This window comes from Equus asinus, chromosome 1 (assembly GCF_041296235.1).
Source record: "Equus asinus isolate D_3611 breed Donkey chromosome 1, EquAss-T2T_v2, whole genome shotgun sequence".
NCBI lineage: Eukaryota > Metazoa > Chordata > Mammalia > Perissodactyla > Equidae > Equus > Equus asinus.
In genome coordinates, this window is record NC_091790.1 from 112,047,473 (window position 1) to 112,070,749 (window position 23,277).

Genomic DNA, 23,277 nt, shown 5'->3' on the forward strand with positions numbered 1-23,277 from the left:
AACTTGAAGATGGACTGAATATTAAATGGTATTGGGGGATTTTCTTAGGTGTGCTAATGGTATTGTCCTTCTGAAGCAAATGTCCTTATTCTTAGAAAAAGGAAGTACCGTCCTGCTTTAGTCAAGGAGAAACATTCTGAGAAATGAGACAGGCGATTTCGTCATTAGGCGAATATCATTGAGGACTTACGCAAACCTAGAGGGGATAACCTACTACACACCTAGCTGGATGGTACTAATCTCATGGGACCACCTGGTATATGCGTCCGTCGTTAATCGAAACGTCGGTATGCGACGCACGACTGCATTTAGGGGTAACATTTTGATGTATGCAACTTATTCAAACGGTCTAGCAAAAAGGCATACCTGTTTTCTGTATATTTGAATATCTTCATAATAAAGAATTGGGGTGAGGGGAACAAAGAGCATCTTTTTAAAGTTCCCTTAGCCAAGAGCCCTGTGTAGAACTGAGCAGTAACTTAAATTTTACCCTTTGGGTTTGTAGCGCTGTTTATTCTCTTCCGTTGCACCCCAGGTACCACTCATCGAGGCAGTCTCGGCCCCACCCAGGTCAAGCAGCTCTTAATCACCCTTAAGTCAATAAGGTTCCACAACAATCCAGCCTGAAGGGGTAAAGTCCACACCCGACATAATCTTCTTTACATTCCTACAGTACACACGGGCACGTTCGCTTTCAAACTGCAGAATAGTTTGATTTGCATTTTCCAGCAGTCGTATCAGCGTTTGGGGCCTGTGTGTGTGTTTTCCCAATGTAACCCCCCACGCCGGTCCCAGAGGACGTTTCTGGCTCATGGACACATCCGAGGACTCTTACAGAGAACTCTTTTTGCCCAACCACTCATTGTTGAATTCTATTTCGATCTGTCTATACTTAAATTACTTCTTGAAACAGCTAAATGCATCCTGCAGTTTAAAAAGAAAATCTGGGAGAAACTCAGCATCACAATTTTATGCTCTTAAGTCATCATGCTGAGATTCAAAAGGAAACAAATTTCGATGAGGATTCTGTGTACCAGGAGGCTGTGACAGCATCTTAAGAGGTCATAAGCCCACTGTGGCAAGGCAGTGCCGCCGTTAATATTCACTACCTACTGCACACAGTTGGAATTCCAGTTCGGATGCTTGGCCCCCGGGCTCAGGGCGCCCTAGGTGGTGAGCATGCTGCCGCCAGCACTTGTCTGCGGCGACTGCGCGGGCCCCGGGAGCCCAGATCCCATTCAGCCGTGGCAATTATGGCTGGTGTGCGGGAATGCGTTCCTGTCCTCTGAAGGCCGCCTTCTGGCTGGAAACAGGGTAACCAAGGTGACTTCAGAAGGGCTCCTGCAGAGGGTGCAAGAGGCGCGGGCCCGGCGGGGGCTAAGGGCTGGGCCGCGGCGCCTCCTTGACCAACATGGCCTCGGCGAGGGGGCCGCGGGGGTGGCCATCTTGGCCGAGGCCGGAGCGGCGGCCGGAGCGGAGCTGACGCTGGTGGGGCCGCCACATTCGAAGGTCACAATGAAGGAGGGGTCGGGCGACAGGCAGCAACCCTAGCCGCGGCCTGCAGGCGCCTGAGGGGCTGCGATCGGCGGCGGCTCGCCCCGAGGATGGTCAGGCGGCGAGCGCTGGAGCGCTGCCTGCAGCTGCTGGCGCCCTCGGCCAAGCCGGCGCGGCGGGCCCGGGCGCGGAGGAACCCGGGCGCCGGCCGCCGCGGCCCCTCCCCCTGCGCGGGGGCGCTGGGCCCTGCAGCCGAGGAGCAGCGGCAGCGGCGCGCATCCGCCCGCCCCTCGCGCCAGGTCAGCCCGCGCGCCCACCCCGCCCCCCGCGCCAGGTCAGCCCGCGCGCCCACCCCGCCCCCCGCGCCAGGTCAGCCCGCGCACCCACCCCGCCCCCCGCGCCAGGTCAGCCCGCGCGCCCGCACCCCAGGTTAGTCAGCGTGCGCCCACCCCGGCCCCCACCTCGGCCCCCGCGCCAGTCAGCCCGCGCCCCGACCCAAGGTTAGCCTGCGCGCCCATCCCGCACCCCAGCGCCGGGTCAGCCCGCACGCCCATCCAGTCCCCCGCGCCGGGTTAGCCCGCACCCCTACCCCAGGTTAGCCCGCACGCCCACCCCACCCCCGACGCCGGATCAGCCCGCACGCCCACCCCGCCCTCGGGCTGGGTTAGCCCGCGCGCCCACCTTGCCCCGATCCCGACCCCCACGCCGGGTTAGCCCGCGCCCGCCCCCGCCCCCAACCCCAAGCCCAGGTCAGCCCGCGCGCCCACCTTGCCCCCGATCCCGACCCACACGCCGGGTTAGCCCGCCCCCGCACCCGCCCCCAACCCCAAGCCCAGGTCCGCCCGTGCGCCCACCCCGCCCCCGCGCCCGCTCAGCCCGCGCTTCCCCCGCCTGCCGGCCGCGGTGCCCTTCCCCGGCTCCGCTGGCTTCCTCCTCCGCTCGGGAGCCGTCCGCAGGCCGCGGCCCGGGCCGTGTGGAGTCCGCGGCGACGCGCAGCGGGCTGTGGGCGGCATTCCCGGTCGCGCGCCTGCCTCCTCCTGGAGAGGCTGCGCTCGTGAGTGGCAGGGGTTCGTCTGACTCGCCGCCGGTCGCGAGGCGCGGAGCCCGCATCTCCGAGGCCGCCTGGGTGAGGAGCCGCGTCACTTGCTTCCCCTGGGAGAGCAGTCGTCTCGGGTTTACCTTACCTCCCGTCCTCTCTGCAGACCACCAGGCTGCGTCTCCACTGAGCGCAGTACGTGTGGGTGCATCTTCTTCTGGTTGTGTGTGAATGAACGGCTCCCTTACAGCAACTCATTTCTGCTTCATCTAGAGGGTTTATCTTCTAAAAATTCCTTCCAACAGGTTTCTTCCCCCCTTTTACCTGGAGAGTTAAGCCCCGAGTGGAACTGGAAAGCAACAGAGTGGAGCAAGGTGGGGTGGGGGTCGTGGAGCCGCTGCTTTCTTGAGTCTTGTGGGGGTTTGTTTCTTAAATTGGGTGTTATTGCAGGCTTTTCAAGACAGGTGTTTAGATAGGTGTCTTCCCCCTCGTATAGAACTCCTTATGGTCCTGGTGGTTGAGATAACTACGCTTCCGGGGGCTCCAGAGTCTGATGCATCTCTTCTCAATTGAACTTGGAAAATACGGAGAACGAGAAAAGTTAACCTTTAAGAAGTTGTTTAGTTCTTCTCTCTGCTTTTACTGCAGGTTGTTCTCTGCGTGTTATAATATGATGCACCTGGTTTGCTTTGGCTTAGCATGAAGTGTTTGCTATTTGATAGTTATGGTTAATTTAGTGAAAAGGTTATACCTGAGATACAGCTGTCTGAAAATTAAGAGGTAATTTCCATCTTTGTTAAAAATGGATCTCTAGTGGTTCGATTTCTACTTTCAGTTACACTGGTTTTTAGTCTCAGACGTCGATATGCCTTAGGAAGAAGTTATGTAATCTTAAAACGTTACCGATATCCCACAATAGTCTGATTTTATTGCAAGAAAATAGGTCTGTTGGAGAAGAAATTTAGGGCAAGTGTGCTTGTTTAAAATAATAATTTAAGAGAGAGTGACTTCAGTTAAAAATGTTTTAAGTCAACTGAAAATAGTCACGATTTTCAAAGATTTTTTCATTACATTCTGCAGGCTTTCCTGCTGCGAGAATTTCTGCAAGTCTCTAAGAGGAAATTACTTTGTGTATTTCTCATACCCTTTTTCACTCACAATTCTAAAGTGTACAAATTTCATACTGCAAAATTTAATTTTTCAACTAGCCCAGTTATAAACGTGTGAAGATATTTCACTGGAAGCATTCCATCCGGGGGTTTGGGTGGTGCTTTAGTTGACACACTCATGGTCATGTGTTTGTTTGAAAAGAATATTATGTTACTTTGGGTATTTGTGAGTTTGGGTAATGGAGGAGATTTTTAAGAACCTGTTGTCTGTGTTTGGAAAAGCACTATTTGCATTGAATTTAGTTGTTTCGTTCTGCTTTTTCTTTGTAGGGGTAGATAGCTGTGGATATAGTGGGTTTTTCCATTCCATTCTACTCTTTTTATGTAAATAAGAATATGGCTGTAGCTGGACGGCTGTCTTGATCTGGGCCTTTTAGATGGAAATGCATACAAGTTAAGAAGTGTTTTCATTGAAGTGTTATTGGGGAAGTGAACTGTGCACATAATTTATGGTTAACGAGCACCTTTATCCTGAAGGCATGTCAGGGGTTGTGTGAAATTGGCATTGAAAAAAACACCCCTGTGATTTCCAGTATAAGGTTAAAGTAATATACCATTCTAACTGCTGTAACGCTGAAGACTTCTCCCTATCTATAATTTATAGTGCCTTCCTCTACTCGTCTTTTGAATGTAATCACCATTTATTGTGTGTTTAAATATTTTATTAACAGATTTTTGCGACAGATTATGTATGAAGTCATATATCCCCCGGGTCGGTTTTGTTATGTCAGAGGTATGGAGTCTTTTCCCGACTCAGCTGCTTAAATAATGTATTATAACTTTATAATTTACAAAGCTCTTTCAGGTTTTTTTTATGTATTGTTGGTTTGATTTTATAGACATAAAATATGTGAGGTTATTAACCCCATTCCACGGATGAGGAAAACAGGAGGCAGAGCCTGGTAGATTTTAGTGATGTGCCTGGGGTCCCGCAGCACGGCTGCCCTAGCCCTGCGCAGAATTTACATGCTGCTCCCCCTTCTTAGAAAGGGCTACCAGTGAAGCCATGGTAGAGTGGTGTGGATCAGCAAGCCGTGGTCAGCATCACAGCCATAAATTGCACCCCTAAAGCTGTTGGTTGTGAATGGTCAGTACCACGGGTGATGGAGGCACAGACAGGGCTGGCACATCGATGGATCAGCATAACTTCAAAAGCATGATTGAAAGACAACTCGGTGTGCACCTGCTACCTGGAACAGTTCCTCTTTCCCCTTGATGGCAGCAGATTTTCGTGTTTATCTAGTTTGGGGGCCTTCCCTGATGAAAGGACAGTAACATACTGATGGGACAGTAAATGCCTGTCGACTTCTGTGCTCTTTTGTAATCTCTCTCAGTTATGAGAGTAAAGAAACACCAACTGCCTTCCTTGTTCCTGGTGCTCCTTAAACTGGGCAGATGCTGGTGATGTTGGTACCACTAGCAGCCGACAGCAGTAATTTGTTTTCAAAGTTGCTTTCTCTATTTGAGGGTCCTTCAAACCACAAAGTTGTTTGTTCTCTTTTCAAGTTACTGTGTTCATTCCTTTGGCTTGTTTAGGGAGTTCTTGAAAAGAAGTACTATATATATGTTCAGAGTATCGTGCTATTGTATGGCTGAAGTAATTAATGACAGCTTAAAGAGTTTCTAGACTCAAAGTCCTTTTTAAATTTCTTGTTATGTATATTTTTCATTGCAGCAACATTGGTTTATAACGCTATATAAATTTCAGGTGTGCATCATTACATTTCAGTTTCTGTGTGGATTACATCATGTTCGCCACCCAAAGACTAAGTACCATCCATCGCCACGCATGTGCCTAATCCCCCTTTCGCTCTCCTCCTTCCCCTCTGGTAACCACCAATCTAATGTCTGTCTCTCTGTGATTGTTGTTGTTTCAAAGTCCTTTTTTTAAACTTGAGGCCAATTTAACTGTTTAGGAACTAAACTAAGTAAAATACCCCACGTGAAGTGAAATGTGTCATTTATCTTGCCATGCTGACCTTCTGCACTTTTGGTTCTGAGTGTTTCTAAGCGTAATTAAGGTTAACCATCCAGGCTCCATAACCAGCCAGAGCTGGACCCTTGGAATGTCACGGAAGCCTGGGCTGACTTCCTTCGCCTGTAAAGGGGTCACACAGTGGTGACTTGAGTCATGGAGTGTTCAAGTTGGAGAGGACCTTAGCAGGCACCCTGTCCAACCTCTTCAACTTCCGGATTTCCTGTTTCTACTCTTGCAAGAGTTTTAGCCTGTCATGATACCACAAAACCGAAACATCAAAATTAGACTTTTCTGCCATTTCACAGAGATAAGATACTTTAAAATTCTTGGGTGAAGGTTGATTCCTTTCTCATTCTTTCCTGATACAGTGTCTCAATTTTATATATAGACGAAATGTTCATTGTGCATAATGTGTGCGTGCTGTTCGGAGCCCATTTTTAACCTGGGTGAATGAATGCTGTGCGTGTATTGAATATCATCACAATGAAGAATTGGACTTAAACTTTGATGTTATTGGCAGCATTCTCTTGGATAAGCTTGATTATGAGAGCTTTATAATTTCTTTTTGCTTAGGTGCCCCAATAGCTTAAAATCATACTTTATAATACTGCTCATCTCCAATTTAGTATAAACTGCCCCCATTTTAATGAAGCTGTAGCTGTGCATTTATATGGTACCTTGAGGCTGTAGAGTGATTACCATCCAGGTTTCCTTGGGACTGAGGGGGTCCCAGGGTGCTGGCCTTTGCTGAAGCTGGGGAACGCCCTGGCACACTAGATGCTTTGGTCCCCTCCCTGAAGGTGTGTCTTCATGAGACTAGATTGACAATTCTTCCCAGTAGGAAGGATAAAATGCTGGGTAGTTACATGCTGGATGAACTCAAAGACACCATTTCAGGGTAAAGAAAATATCTTAAGGTCCCATGTATGTTTTCCATTTATATGACTGAAATGCAGAACTAATTTATTATTTGTTGTTGGTTCTTTTCTGTGTCACTTTAAATGAGAACAATTCAGCAATTAAACAGCGTAGCCACATCATTTGAAATCTTCTCCATGTAAAATTAAAAGGGCAGTTATTTATAAGGGAACTGGTATTTCTTGTCTACTAACTGCTTCTTACTTTGAAAAGGAAAAAAAAGACATTGTTGAAAGCAAAAAAGGCAAGGCTTGTCAGGGACACCATAGCTGCTGGCCGTATGCTGTGACTTTAGAACCTAGGTGGCGTTTGGGATACATTTACTGGCGTTTCCTTGCTTATCTGACATGATTAGTGGAAAGAGCACAGGCTTTGGAGTCTTATCAGCGTGGGTCAGATTTCCAGGTCCAGCTGTTACAAGCTTTTTGCCTTTATGCAAACTATTAAACTCTGTGAGTCTCTTAGATTCCCTGTAACAGCATAATATCTACCTCACGGGAGTGTTGGGAGCATCACATGAGCTAAGGAATGTATATAAAGTGCCTGCACATAGTAAGTGCTTAGTAAATGATAAATGATAGCAGCCATGTGAGCTGCTTACTGTGTCCACATCTGGATTAGGAAGGCTGTGTTTTGGTTATGGTCCTCGTGTCAGGATTAGTTTTGGGAGGCCCACAGTTGGAAAGTCCAGGCTTGTTACGGTGGCCCCTGAAGTCCTTCTGGTTCTCTGTGCCAGTCTTAGGAGGAGGCCCTCATACTCCTGGCTCAGGATGGCTCCAGACAACAGGATGCAGGAAGAATCAAGGAGAATGCCTTTCTTTCCCTTAAGGAGACTCTGGGAAGCACTGTATGACGCTCTTGCTTGTGTCACGTTGGCTAGAGCATCACAATATGGCATCTCTAGCTGCAAGGCTGGAAAATATAGTCATTTAGCTGGCGCACAGGTACCCTAAGTAAAGCTGGGGCTCTGTACTAAGGAGAAAGGGGAGACTAGACTTTACAGTAGGCGTCTTATAGTCTTTACCACCACAGAGGTCAACTACTCGAGTATTCCCTGAGGCTTTTCAGTTATTTCCATAATTAGTAGAGTTAGTGGAGATGCCCTTTGATGACTTCTGTCTCACTGTCCTTTGGTTACTTTGCTTCTCCCATAATTTGATTCCCAGCAGATCTTTTCAAAAACTGTTAGCTCTACCCGAGTAAAGAGTGATGGGGGGTTTAAGCTCCTGTTCTTCGTGTATTCGTTCAGTAAATCTTTATTGAGCACCCATCACGTGCAGGCTGCTGTGGGTTAGTGTGGACCATGTGAGTCATCGCTGATTGTGTTTCCTCCTTTTTTTGGCTTGGCTTCCTGGGAGTACAGAGTTGAATTTGTGACTCAGCTGGACTGCGTACAGTACAGGTCTGTGACCCATCAGACTTTGTCTTTAGCTGTGTCTTCCTGGTCCTACACTCTGTAGCCATCTGGGGGCTGTACCCCCTCCCTAACTTGGAGCTCGGGACGACGAGGAAGAGTGGGCTTCATGGCTGGCAGCTGTCAGGCTAGCGTGAATTCGGGGTACCAGCGAGTGCCTTGGTTCTTGCTAAATGCTTGTCTAACCCTTGTGCTGAGGACTTATGCAGAGCGGTGGTCCCCAGCCCTGCCTGTGCATCTCGTATGTACCACCTGAGGAGCCCCGCCTGGCGTTTCCATTCCGTAGCCCCAGGTGTGGTCTGGCAGCTCCACGAGCTCCACGGGGAGTTCTCACGTGCAGCCAGCATCGAGAGTCACGGGTTTAAGGAGTTGTCCTCAGCTGACTTGGAAACACTCGAGGGAGGAGTCACGGAGTCACAGTTGCTCCTTCCTTATCAGTCGTGCTGGAGATCAGATCCTTCCTCGATAACCTGTTTTGAGCAGCAGAAGGGGAGGTGAAGAGTTCTGACATGAGTCGAGTCACTTGGGTAGGAGCTGGAAGACACCAAAATGCTCTAGGGGACATTGATCTGACGCTGACCTCGCTTCCTGTTTTGCCTCTTCCCACTGTGGGAAAGTTGTCCTTTGAGCCAGAGAACCTGGGCGAGTGGGGCTCATGCTCTGGGGAGGTGCTGGTGGTCCTTGTGTCACTGTTAGTACGGTGGGTTTGCACCCTTCTGCTCCCTGGGGGGCAGTGGGGAGGATGAAGCGGAGGAGGATTATTTTCAGACCCAGGACACCATCCAGGTTTCGGAGAGCCGGCTGTGAATCCAGGTGTGTCGTAAGGCCGCAGGAGCACCTGGGGTTGCACAGGGCGCCTGTGGAGAAGCGTGGATTCGTATTTGTTTTAAGAGTCGTGTGAATTCCAGCCAGACCAGGGCTTCTTTTGTTCAAATAGAAGGACAAGAACACATTCCAGAGTTTATTCCGTTTTGGTTTATTCGTGCCATTGCCCTCAGCCCCCACACTTATTACTGCAGAAATTTCAAAATGGACTATGTATTGCACTAACCCTTCCTAAACAGTGTTTAGAGCATAATAAAATGGAGGCTTACGACCGAGGGCTCACTCGGGTGTGCCAGACCCTGGGCTCAGGATGACGTGCGTTTTGTCCAGTAACCCAGTGAGTAGCACCAGACAAGGAAACTAAGGCTTAGAAAGGATGACAAAGGTACCAAGTTGGGAAGTAGTTATTTAAAAATATTCTAAATCTCTTGTGGCCATGTGGTTTTCCTGGTAATGTGGTTTTTCCTGATAACCGATTCAAGTATATTTGAATTATATCCTTTCTTTTGATATGCTTTTATAATTTACTGCATACTTTCTGGTATCCTTAAATACACTGAATTGAACTCAGGGATCTCAAAGTTCGTTTGAACGTCATGATTCTGTTGGTTGACCTTTTGGGGCTGTCTCGAGGCCTTCGCTCTGAACCTGCTGTGACGCTGTCAGGAGACGGGCTGAATAGGGTCTGACCTCGGCAGTGGCCTGGGCCTGGCTCCCTTGTCAAAGCCCCCATTGTTGATTTGTTTTCTTGTCGTTTAGCTTTTTCTCACAAAGGATTGGCAAGGCTGCCGTCCAGGGCAGCTTGGTGAATGCCCTTCTGCATATTCTTTCGTAAGTGAATCAGGGGTTCCAGTAACCTCCCTGGTGAATTTCGTGCTCTCTCTTACCCTCTCTGTTGACATCAGGGCCTTGTGACTTGTTGGCTGCATCCAGAAGCTTATGACCCTTTTCAGCATCACTGACCCCGTGGACCACGGGACTTTGTCAGTGTGAACCACTCAGCTTGGAAGGAAGAGTGTTCCTTACCACCTCAGGAACTGGGCTGGTCATTTTGGAAATGCCTTATTCTAAAGACTACGATTTTCAGTATTCATAGTGGACAGTTCTGTAAACATACATTATGCCAAAATCTGGTTGCTTATGATTTTTCTTCCCCTAAAGGATTTTGAGTCTTTGGAGGTCAGGGGTCACATTGCCCTCCGCACCTGGAGAGCTAGAATTTAGACAGTGGACATTCAAAGTGTTTGTTAAATATGACTTTAAAGATTGCTTTAAGTAGAGGCCCTTGCAAGTCTTAGCTGAAACCTTATTATAAGGTTGGAAGTCTGACGGCTGTTTGTATCCGATTTGTCATGAAATCTCTTCTGAAATGTTTTGTGCTCTGATAAATCCCCGTCTGCCTGATAAACCTGTGAAAACTGCACGTTCTCCTAGTGGTTTAACTTTGCTGTTGTCAGGTGGAAAACACTTTGCTCATCCCTTGCTAACTCAGCCTAAGGAATGTGGCTGGCTCTGAGCTCTTTAGCTGAGAACTTCCTGAGGGGGTGAAACCTGGGAGGGGCCACCCACGGCCAAGGCCACGGTAGAGGGGACGGTGTAAGCTGACTTTCTGGTGCAGCCAAATATTGTTAGAATTGTAGAGGTGGAAGGGGCGGCCTCTCCCAGGTATGGCCCAGACCTCTCATTTTACAGATGGAGAAAGTGAGTCTCGATAATAAGTGACTTTTGAAAGGTTCCAGAGTTCAGTAGGGTAAAAGTTGGAACCAGAACTGAAGTCAGACGTGAAAGACGGCGCTTTTTTCCTCGTTACCCATCCTTTCTATCCAGGACCTACGAAGACGGGCGTGTCTCTATTTTCTTTATTGGTTATACTTTAAAAGCAAGCTTTCTTTTTGGCATAATTGATTGAGACAGAGGAGAAGGAGGCCACATTTTGAAAGTATATTTTGTTTCTGGCCTTAAAGAATGGGAAAGGAACATTTAAGATCCTCTAACATGCTTCGGATGCGGTTTCACGTTTCACAGGCATCAATTTAGTCACCTTTTGTCCTTGTGCTCCCCACCCTTTCTGTTCAATAATTCTGCGTGTCGTTTAAGCATTGATTGCACCAGAAATGAATCTGCGCTTTTTGTTTGATATTATTTGTAGGATATTGAGAGGGTGATAACTATGTCATTTCAGTAAACACATTGCTTTGTGCCTGTTGCCTCAATTTGCCATAACATACCATAACTCGATTACCCTAGGATTCCAGGTGCGGTGCTGTAAATGGTCTGAAGTTGGCTGTTTACATTGTTTCTAATTCTAATCAGAGCCTTGCTTTCTTATCTACACACAGGAAAAACTGACAGTGTTTATGTATTTCGGTGACTTAAAACCTGTTAATAGCCTGTGAAATGAATTTCAGTTCAATATAATGAATTTTGTGTAACATAGCAAAGAATTTTTAAAGCCTCTGGCATTCTATGATCCAGAAGATTTGTTGTCCTTGACTACTTTTTGAAAAGAAAACATGTCCTCTAATTTGTATCCCAAAGAGTCGTGTTGTGTTCTGCATTCATTCCTCTCAAAACTGTCTAATCTGAGTCTTCTGTGCTTTCAGTAAGTTAGCATTTCTTTGTGAATTATTTGTGTCAAATGACAGCACTGAAACGATTTAGTGCCGAGTTTGTGGACCTTTATTCGAGGGAGAACAGTCCGTGGATGGGGAGTCCTCCCTCCCAGGCTGTGGAGTGGTCTCCCCGGGGTTTGGGGCGGGAGCGGGTTCTGTTGAGCGTTAGAAGGGTAACGTGGAAACTGGGTGGACCTGGCCAGGAGGGGGGGGTTTCCTTACAAGGCCGGGAGGGCCTATGTCTAGGGTGAATAAGCCAGCCACGCGGGTTGGAGGACTGTGGTTCGTGTGTGGTAGGATTCCTTGACAGGTGTTTCCCCTAAGTGTAGGCTTAGACTCCAGCTTAGATTTGCCACTGGGACAGCCTCCATTCTGTGGGTCCTGATATAAGAATTAACTTTATCATTTGTCAAAGTGATTTTTCTGTCTATAATCAGCTGAGCGCTTTATAAGACAAATGTAAAGTTTTTTTTTTCTTACTGCGTTCATAATAGTTTACATCAAAGTGAGATTTCAGTTGTACGTTATTTCTTGACTGTCACCACATAAGTGCTCCCCGTCGCCCCCTTTGCCTACCCGCCACCCCCCTTCCCCTGGTAACCACTGAACTGTTTTCTTTGTCCATGTGTTTGTTTATATTCCATATATGAGTGAAATCATGTGGTGTTTGTCTTTCTCAGTCTGGCTTATTTCGCTTAGCATGATTCCCTCCAGGTCCTTCCATGTTATTGCAAATGGGATGATTTTGTCCTTTGTTATGGCTGAGTAGTATTCCATGGTGTATATATATATATACCACATCTTCTTTATCCAGTCATTGGTTGATGGGCATGTGGATTGTTTCCACATCTTGGCTATTGTGAATAGTGCTGCAATGAACATAGGGGTCCATATGTTACTTTGAATTGTTGATTTCAAGTTGTTTGGATAAATACCCAGTAGTGGGATAGCTGGATCTATGGTAGTTCTATTTTCAGTTTAGTTTTTTTTTTTTTTGAGGAAGATTAGCCCTGAGCTAACATCTGCCACCAATCCTTCTCTTTTTGCTGAGAAAGTCTGGCCCTGAGCTAACATCCATGCCCATCTTCCTCTACTTTATATGTGGGACGCCTACCACAGCATGGCTTGTCAAGTGGTGCCATGTCTGCACCTGGCATCTGGACCCCAGGCTGCTGAAGCGGAACGTGTGCACTTAACCACTGTGCCACCGGGCTGGCCCCTAGGTTTAGTTTTTTGAGAAATCTCCATACTGTTTTCCATAGTGGCTGCACCAGTTTGCGTTCCCACCAGCAGTGTGTGAGGGTTCCCTTCTCTCCACACCCTCTCCAACATTTGTTATTTTTAGTCTTAGTTATTATAGCCATTTTAACAGGCATCAGGTGGTGTCTTAGTGTAGTTTTGATTTGCATTTCCCTGATGATTAGTGAATTTGAAATCTTTTCATATGTCTATTGGCCATCTGTATATCTTTTTGGAAAAATGTTCATATCTGCCCATTTTTTGGTCAAGTGGTTTGTTTTTTTATTGTTCAGCTGTGTGAGTTCCTTATATATTATGGAGATTACCCCTTCTCAGATAGATGATTTGCAAATATTTTCTCCCAGTTGGTGGGTTGTCTCTGTTTTGATTCTGGTTTCTTTTGCCTTGCAGAAGCTCTTTAGTCTGATGAACTCCCACTTGTTTATTTTTTCTTTTGTTTCCCTTAAGAGAAATGTAAAGTTTTTTTTAACACAAGAAAATGCTGTGATTTTTATAAAGGATAAGGAAACTTAGACTTTTTATAAAAGTACTTTTTTACATGAATTTTTTTTTTCTAGGTAAGATTCGCTATGAGCTAATGTCTGTTGCCAATCTTCCTCTCTCTCTCTTTTTTCCTTCCCAAAGCCCTGGTACATAGTTGTATGTTTTGGTTGTGAGTTCTTGTTCTATGTGGGTCACCACCACAGCACACTGTGCTGAACTTTAACCCCTGGCCCATCAGGGCTGGCTCTACGTGAAATTTTTAAGGAAAGAAAAATTTGAGCAATCTGAGTTTTTAAATCTATCTGAAATTCTACCTTTCACCTGAGAAACAATTCAAATGGATCAGAAGATTCTGCTTATCATATTATTTCCTCCTCTACTGAGCATGAATAATAGTAATGATAACAATTTGCGTTTGTATAGCACTTTGAAGTACTTACCCATGATGTCATTGCTCCTCACTGCAGTCCTGCAAGGAGATACTTAGAGGAGTTGGCATCTTTATGTAACAGATGAGTAAGCCCGAGTTAGAGAGGTTAAGTTACTCTCCCCAAGCTAATACGTCTGGCTAATGGTAGAACTGAAGTCCTGTCTCCAGACTCCCAACTGTTTTTTCCACTTTTGTGAAGATAAATTGTTTGGTGAGATATATAGATTTATATATCCATATATCTAAATGTATATTATGTATATATCTATATGTGTATTATGTATATATCCATATATCTAAATGTATATATACGGTATATATACGGTATATTATGGATATATTATATATATATTATATATATATGTATATATACGGTATATTATGGATATATTATATATATTAACATACACATGTATGTATATTAATTCTAAGTGATATATTTTGACTCAATAATTGTTATTAAAAGTTGTCACAACTTACTTTTAGTGTACTCCTAGGTACTGTGTATCAAGCTATTTGCTTTGCTTTCTTTTTAGCTTTTTAGCGAAACTGATTGTTAAGTCAATAAATGAGTTAAAATGAAATTCACTGATAACAGACAGTGCAGTACTTTCTTTGTTGAGTGTGTTGTGAACGTTCCTCCCACAGAACGTTCTCCCTTTCATTATCGGGTGTACTTCCCACGCTTGGTCGGGTCTGCCCTCCCCCCAGCCTCCTAATGACTCTGGGGTTAACGCCGGTCTGAAGGGAAATCTTTCTTGCCCTCGCAGGGTGGGGAGAGTTTAATTTTAACCTACGGAAGCTCTTTGCAGACGTGCCCGTGAATTGAAAGAGTTTCATTAGCTGTGTTATCTAGCATTTTAAAAGTACCCTTTTCTTCACTAGTGATGGGAGAGCAAATCTAAAATTGTGAATTTTGTGTTATTTTAGATAGCTGAAAATACAGTTCTGAGCATTTTCCAGAGTTAATGTCAGCATCTTTGTTGGTATGTAATGGATCGTCGCTCAGTTAGTATTTATTAAATGTCAGCTCCAGGAATGATGAGTTGCATGCAATGTCGTAATTCATGAATGTGTTGAAATCCCAAACATACATTGTACTAGGGTAATTTTTTCTTTAATTTTTTACATGGTAAAGCAATGCATTCAATTCTAGGTGGCTGGCAAATCTTAAATGTCAAAGAAAGAAAGGATGAAACATTTGCTTTTGAAATAGAGAATTCTTGTTTTTTGAAAGCGTTTTACCCACGTGTGCCATTATTGAAGTAGAATATTTGTGTTGGGCAGACTTGTCCTCACCAGATGTCACAGCTCAGACTTCTTTGGTTAGAGACCTGGGGGTAAGTCCTTTTGCTATTAAGTAGGCAATTAATCTTCAAAGAAATGTAGAGAATGTAGTTGGTAATTACTAGGTGGAATTTGTGTTGTCCTTTTTGTAACAAATTGTTCTTTAAGAAAGAACAATTTGTTTTTTATATTTATCAGTTGTCATGGGACTTTGTTACTTTTAAATTTGCTTCTGGATTCTAGCTTTCTAGCCCACATTTAGCTAGTCACAAATTTAGCTGTTGACAGAGAAAAGGAGAGTCAGTACATTAATTATGGTTCTGGATATATTTCATTACCAAGGCTAATTTTTTTCTTTTTTGGATGAAGATTAGCCCTGAGCTAACTGCTGCCAATCCTCCTCTTTTTGTTGAGGAAGACTGGCCCTGAGCTAACATCCATGCCCATTTTCCTCTACTTTATATGTGGGGCGCCTACCACAGCATGGCTTGATGAGCAGTGCCATGTCTGCACCCAGCATCTGAAGCGGTGAACCCCGGGCCACTGAAGCAGAACGTGCGAACTTAACCGCTGTGCTACCAGGCTGGCCCCACTGCCCCATCTTTTGACTGGGCTGCTGTCTTCCTCTTAATGCTTCAGTTAAAAAACGGGGATTAGAACACCTACCTTGAAATTTTGCTAGGAGCGTTAATTTAAGTGAAATGTGTACAACATACAGCATGTGCTTCTCTGTTAGTGGGTGTTCTGGGCTGCTTCTGTCTCCTACTCAGTAATCTGGCTCCCTGGCTCCAGCTTTTAGCTACTGCCTTCTGTTTTTATCCTGCTACCAGAGTTGTCTTCTCTGAATACACCCCTTTTTAAGCATCTTCAGTTTTTCTCCATCGCCGACTGTGTAGCCAAACCTCCTGACCGTCTCAGTCCAGGCCCTAAAGCTAGTCCTTCTTCCAGGATCCCATCCTTTATCCACGCACGGTCTCGACACTCACAGGCCTTCCCTGCTTCTTCTGTCCCAGCTACCTTAGATGACTAGGTGTTGTCTAAAAACCCTATTTTGACTTCGCTTTTGTCGTTTTTGAATTAGAGAGCCCTTTTCTCCTTTTTCCCTATCCTCTGATTGTTTAAAACAGTGAGCCAAAAATTTATTATATAGTTGCTAGGATCAATATACATGTATTTATCTGTATATGAAGATATGGACATATATGCCCAGACATATGCACATACAAGCTGTTTGTCATCACAGGGGGCAGCATGAGGGCGGCTCCACCATCTGTTAGACATGTTGTCTTGTCGGGAAATAACTCAGAGTCTCTAAGCTTGTGTGTTTACGTCTGTTAAATGAAGTGGGGTTTGAATGGATGGTCTGTTTCTGCCCTTTCTGAAGGCCTCGGCCCGAACTTAATTATGACACAGGTAGAGCGATTCCATAAGAACTGAGATCCTTGGCTTTGTCATAGCGTTCAAAGAATTTAGATGTATGGCTGGTTAGCAGGATTAGAGAAAAAGAATCAGCATTTGATGAGTGGCAGGCACTTTATATCCTTTAATCCTTTGAAACCCCACAAGATAAGTAGGTATTTTACAGACGAGAACATTGAGGACTAGAAAAGCCACGTTATTTCCCCGAGATTTAAAGCCTGTTAGAGCCTCTTAGCTCGTAGGCTGTCTCCCCTAGACAGCGATGGCGGAGCAACTGCATGCCTTTGTCTGTGGTTTCTTCTCTTAACACCAATTGTTCTACAGACCGTAGACTCTTTACTCCAGACAGTTTGGAAAAAAAGTTTGGTTCAGTGTATGTGTTCATCCCTTCTCTTTGTGTTCTTTCCCTTTCTCTCCTGGACGGTATTGCCATCTAAACACCACGATAGCCATAAAAATAATATCTGGCTTTCTGTTATTGTGCTTATTTTCTTAGGCTTATGAAGTGTATTATGTGTATGCATTGTATTTAGACAGAAGGCAAATGTTTGTTTAAAAGAATAGGAAAGAAATGAAATTTGTGGCAGGTAAATGCATATTCTTTTTTTTTTTTTCTTTTTGTCCCCAAAGCCCCCCAGTACATAGTTGTATATTCTAGTTGTAGGTCCTTCTGGTTGTGCTATGTGGGATGCCTCCTCAGCATGGCTTGATGAGTGGTGCTAGGTCCACGCCCAGGATCCGAACTGGCGAAACCCTGGGCTGCCAAAGCGGAGTGTGTGAACTTAGCCACTTGGCCATGGGGCCGGCCCCTAAATGCATATTCTTAATACATTACTTATCACTTTTATGTGTCTGGAGTCCTGTATAGTTCAAAGGCAAGATTTCAGTGCCTTGAGTGAAGTGGTGGTAACAGCAGTAAAACAAGGTCGGGAGTAACAGCCAACACTGGTTGAGCTGTTAGCATGTGCATACGTGTGTGTTACATCTGTTATATACATGTTATATACATGTTTCTATGTGCTTTACTTGTATTAGCTTTTTAAATCCTCCAAAATCCAGTAACCCTTGGAGGCTGGTAGTATAATTACCTCCATTTTATAGATGAGGAAATTGAGGCACAGAGAGGGTAGGAAACCTACCTAAGGTCACAGAGCTAGGATACATATTGTACAGAACTTGGCAGTTCCAAGTCTGAGTTAATTCAAATTTCTGTTGTTAACCACTTATATATGTCATTGAAATGTCTCTCAAGTAATGTGTTGTTATCTCCTTTCCTGGGATTTGGGCTCACTGCAGTTTTTAGGGGCTGGTAACAGATTATCTTCAAAGTAAAAATGACAAGGCCTAGTGGGGTTTTATGTAAAGCACTTGAATTACCGCGGTATCCTCAAGGAACTAAGGTAGTCCTTACTGTGTGGCATTGGCAATGATATTTTTAAAGTTCAGGTATGAAAACATTACGGATTCATCAAGGTGCTTTAATTCATTCTACAGGCTGTCACTGAAATGGAAAATTTCATGTGTTTAAATGCTGGCTGGTGTAGGTTGTTTGGGATTACAACAGATAAGGAATTTTTAAGAGGTTTGGCAAGAATAGGGAAGGCAACCCTTTTTTCTATTTCATAAGCAGCAATCCTGAATTCTAAAACTGTATTCTGCAGGAAGAAAGTTTGAGCTAATTAGAGACATAATGTTTTTATAAGCTTGAGGAAATTTTTATTGGCTAAGAAATAATAGTATGTCATGTGCCTTTATGTTATTTTCCCCCCTTCTTTTTTTAGTTCTTCAGAGGACATGGATGAAAATGAAAGCAGCCAGTCCTTGATGACAAGCAGCCAATACCCCAAAGAAGCAGTAAGAAAACGCCAGAATTCAGCACGGAGTTCTGGCGGGAGCGATTCTTCAGGGTTCTCCAGGAAAAGTTTCAAACTGGATTACAGACTAGAGGAAGATGTCACCAAGTCAAAGAAAGGGAAGGATGGAAGATTTGTCAACCCTTGGCCATCGTGGAAAAATCTGTCTATTCCAAATGTCCTCAGATGGCTGATAATGGAGAAAGATCACAGTGGTGTTCCCAGCTCCAAAGAGGTATCATTGGGCTTTTTTTTTTTTTTCTTTTTAAGATTTTATTTTTTTCCTTTTTCTCCCCAAAGCCCCCCAGTACATAGCTGTATATTCTTCGTTGTGGGTCCTTCTAGTTGTGGCATGTGGGACGCTGCCTCAGCGTGGTTTGATGAGCAGTGCCATGTCCGCGCCCAGGATTGGAACCAACGAAACACTGGGCCGCCTGCAGCGGAGCGCGTGGACTTAACCACTCGGCCACGGGGCCAGCCCCTCATTGGGCTTCTTTGAGCGCTGTGTATTCACTCTTCATACAGAGATGACTGACCTCTGCCGTGAACTGTATTAAGACATGGGAGTTAGTTCACTGAGCCCCTTTCATAGGATAAGGCATAGGGCTGGGATCTGGGGAGAGAAAGTAGATAAGCTGCCCTGGACTTCATATTTTAAAACAAAGTACGTACTGAGGAGCCAACTCTGTTCTGGTGGCAACTCGAGGCGGGCGCTTTACAAGGACGGGGAAGGAAGCTATGAATTCTCAGTCATGGGGTTGGAAATGGCTTCACAGAGACGTGGTATTTGAGCTGGGCCTGGGAAGAGAGAAAGTGTTCTGACAGAGGTTTTCCAGGTGGATGGTGGCGTGAGCAAGGCCACGAAGGTGAGAAAGCACATGGCATGTTCCAGAAAGTAACCTGATGTGTGCTTGGAATGTGAATCGTGAGGGCGAAGGCATGGCCTAGAGTGCTGGCTTTTCATCCTTGGATAAAGCTGCTAAAGCTGTAAAAGAAAGCTTCAGATAACCTTGCCAGGCCTTCGGAATTGGCAGTAGGTTACTGGCCTTTAAATGCGCTGGTTTTACTTAGGATGAAACTGAGTGACATTTGGCGTGAAGTTTATTGGGTGAGTGAGATGATCCTTTGGCAGAGGGTGGGTGGCTCCCAATCGCCGTAGTGCCTTTTTCTCCTCTCTTAGTTTCCTGCCCTCTCCACCTTCTGTCTCCCTCGGCCTCTCTTTTCCACTGAGCTCTATCCTGCCAGGCATTGTGGGGAGTTGAGAGATCAGGAACCTGATGTTGGGAGTGGGAGATGAGATGAACAGAGTGGGGGCATCCCGGAAGCCTTGGTCTGCAGGGGGAGGAAGCAGGGGTGGTGGTGGTGGTCGTGGGTGGGTGGGTGGTGGATCATGTACCTTGGTAACTGTGTCTGTTTTTCTATAAAGGGTATGGGATAAAAAACTTGATACTGCCACGTTGATGCTGAGGAATGTCCATAGTATCAATCCTAGCTAACAGAATTGATTAATGTGAATAATATTTTGCCAGAGCTTTTTTAGAATGAGGTAGGATGTTAATGGATAAAACCTTATGTTTCAACTTTGAGGATGAGAAGAACAAGAAATTTTTTCCTTTTTCCTGGAGAACCCGATATAAAGAGAAACATGGAGGTGAGCTGTGCGAGGTGGGTCAGGGCAGGAGGCGAAGATGGGGAGGCTACCTGTCAGGGTAAATTTCTTCCCGGATTTTGAGCCACAGCTTCTAAAAATATAGCGGTAGCAGTGGTGTCTTCTGTTTTGTTTCAAAAAGGAGGCGAGCACCACGTGAAGGCAGAAATACGTCTGTGCACTCCAGTGATTGGGGATGTTCTAGGGCCCGGGTGGAATCAGAACTCGCCGGGCTGGTGGTTCTTAAGCTCTTTTGGTACTGGCCCCTTTTGAGAATCTGATGAAAGCCGTGGACCCTCTTTTTAGAGAAATATGCACATAAGCACATTGCCTCCTACTGTAATTTCAGGGAGTCAGTGGACCCTGTCAAGCCTGTCCGTTCACTCATTTAGCCAGTACTTATTGAGCACCTGCTGTGTACCAAGCACACTGTTCTGGGTGATAGAGAGAGCCGTGAACAAAGCAGAGAGACACTCTGGCCTTCTTGGACCTTAGGGTTAGTGCAAGAGTGAGACAGTAAGCAAAATAAGTCAGTAAATTGTGTGGTGTATTAAAAGATGATTAGTGCCATGGAGAAGAATAAAGCAGAGAAAGAAGTTAGGAGGATGAGGACGGGGGCTGCGTTCTTTAGTGAAATAGAAAAGCCTTTTTTTTTTTTTTTTTTAAAGACAGGAGATTTTTAAAAATAAATGCCAAAGGAGAATGTCATGTCTCAGTAGGTACCACTTAAAATAAACTCGGCATCACGTAAGAGAAGAGAGAGGATACTTTCGCACTATTCCAATCGATCTTTTATCTCTAACCTCTCACCTGCATCTTCTCCCTTGTTTCCAGTAAAAGCCTAGAACTAGGTCAAACGCACGTTGATTTCTGGTATTTTCGTAGATGACCGTAACTCACGCCATCCCTTTAAATAAAATTATTAACTTTTACCAACTCCCGAATGTGACAGAGTTCTATATTTTCCCCCCAAAAACATTAAGAACCGTGTGAAGAACACCGGCTTCAGATCATTGCATCAACTCCCAATTTAATCAGATTTCTGGTCGTTGTTTTTGTTAGACACTGGGAGGCTAGAGTTTCAGATTATTGTTTGGGAAGGAGACAGGATGATATCATATATGGAGGGTTATAATTACTATATATTATGCAATTTACATCATTATAGTATATTTAGGTCTATAAATAGGAAAGTAGTTTGGAAGAAACATACGATTAAAGTATAAAGTAACAGAACAGATCTAAATAAAAGGACAGCAGAGCTCTCCGGTTGAGTGGCCTGGTCAGACAGCAGTGTCTGTTTACTTGGCCATTCCTGATGCTGGCCTTTCTGGGTCTTCAGAGCAGGTTGCCGGTTCACAGCTTCGCATTGTTCAGACGCTGTCACTGCTTCGTGCTTGCGCAGCTGGCTCAGTGACCTTGTCTCATCGTTACTGTTGATCACAGTCACCAGTAATCTCGGGGAAAGAGACAAGAGAGAATTTCACAGAGACCGGGCGGCAGGCACCTCCTGAGTTCCGTCAGTGGACGGGAGCCGTCCTCGTCAGTCGCTGCTCTAGAGCCGAGCAGGGGACAGTCAGACGGGAGTGTGAGAGACACACAGGCCTGAGGCTGCACAGCATGGCCTGGAAGAAAAAGCGGGACCCCAGGAGTCCGGAAACCGGGCTCGGGTCAGGACTCCTCACCGAGAGTGACCTTAATCCTCTCACAATCCCTCAGGGAACACCTTGTTTTGGTCTGTAAAGTTAGGGTAAGAGTTTAGGTCACTAGGATTGCTTCGAGGTTCACATGACACAGGAAAATACTGTGAAAATATAATGCACCCTTCAGATGTATGATATTGAAGAATAATAGGGTACCCTTTGAAAAAATGAAACATACTATTTTCTATTTATGCTATAGTATGCTAAGAGGTTGCTGTTTTTTAATCAAGAAAAAAATACATGTATTCAGTTTGTAAAAAGTCTTAGTCCTGGAAGGCTTATAAGACACATCCCATCCCCTAACCAGCCCCTGCCACTCAGTCCTCTTCCCCAGAAAAAAGGCAACGCCCTTTATGTTCTTCCCTCTGGAGTTTACCTTCATGTTTCTTTTAATTTCATTGTGGCAAGAACACTTAACATGAGCTCTTCCCTCTTAAACTTTTTCTTTTGGGGGCGGGGGGAAGATTAGCCCTGAGCTAACATCTGCTACCAATCCTCCTCTTTTTTTTGCTGAGGAAGACTGGCCCTGAGCTAACATCTGTGCCCATCTTCCTCTACTTTATATGTGGGACGCCTACCACAGCATGGCTTGTCAAGCAATGCCATGTCTGCACCTGAATCCGAACTGGCGAACCCCAGGCCGCTGAAGCAGAACGTGCTAACTTAACCGCTGTGCCACCAGGCTGCCCCCGTCTTAAACTTTTAAGTGGACAATACACTATTGCCAACGACAGGTACAAGGTTGCTTAGCAGGTCCCTAGAGCTCATTGTCTTGCTGAGGTGATTAGTGACTCCGTTTCCCCTCCCCCTCCCCCTGGCAACCACCATCTCCCCTTCGAGTCTGACTCTGACTGTTTCAGCTAGCTCATACATATGTTGTCATGCAGTCTGTCTGTCTGTGTCCTTCACATTTACTGTCAGATTGAACTCACTCTCACCCCTCCTCACCCGCCATGGTTCTCCTTGAACTTTCCCTTTGCTGTTCACGTTATTGTGACTATATCAGTATTTCCCATTGACAACCGAGTAATGTACAGTGGCCGTGTCTCCTTTGTTATCTACTCTTCCCCGACGTTAATGATCCCTCTTGTTCGTCTGCTTCACTTTCTGTGCGTTTGTGACCAGGCCCTGCCCTCCTGCCCGTGGCTTCTCAGCAGTGTTCCTGAGGGGGCGACCTCCAGGTGGTCTTTCAGCCGCCTGCAGCCTTCCTGCCGGCGTCTCCCTCCACTGTCATCCTGGGTTCCTCTGCCTCCTCCGTGTCGGCTCTGTTTCCTGCATCCGCTTGTTCCTCTTTCTTGGATATTTTCTCGTTTTGGTGGCGCACATTGTTAATGAGCTTCCTGAGCGAGGGTCTGTGGGAAGTCGGTTTTTGAGACCTTGCTTGTCTGAAATGTCTGTATTCTCTTCATGGTGTGGGTGCAGAATTTTAGTTTGGAAACAGATTTCTCGCAGAATTTGAAAGCATTGCCTCCGTGACCTTCCTCTTCGGATGGCTGTGGACGAGCTCAGTGCCATTCTTGATCCTTTGTGCATGACCTTTATTTCGCCTCTAGAAACCAGGGGTCATCTCTTTGGCACCAGTGTTCTGAAATTTCACCATGATGTCCGGTCCCATATGCATCATGCCTCATGCCTGGTGGGCTCTTTAGATGTGAAAATCTGTTTCTTCAGTTCTAGGAAATTTTCTTATCTATTTCTGTGAACATTTCCTTCCCTCCATCTTTTCATTCTAAAATGACTACTAATTA

General features: G+C 45.4%; 1 protein-coding gene across 8 annotated transcripts in view; it reads left to right on the plus strand.

Moving 5' to 3' along the window:
- The first annotated feature begins 1,142 nt into the window (after window positions 1–1,142).
- Window positions 1,143–23,277, plus strand: part of NAPEPLD (N-acyl phosphatidylethanolamine phospholipase D) — a 36,523-nt gene continuing 14,388 nt past the window's right edge. The window contains exons 1-2 of one of the 8 annotated variants that reach the window (XM_070505862.1): window positions 1,143–1,314; window positions 18,107–18,413. In XM_070505862.1, the coding sequence (XP_070361963.1) occupies window positions 1,271–1,314; window positions 18,107–18,413 (351 nt within the window). In that variant the 5' untranslated portion in view covers window positions 1,143–1,270. Of the gene's footprint in view, window positions 1,324–1,418; window positions 2,726–13,711; window positions 13,831–18,106; window positions 18,414–23,277 lie in introns of those variants that run through there. The other 7 variants (XM_070505882.1, XM_070505886.1, XM_070505868.1 and 4 more) reach the window with 7 other exon arrangements.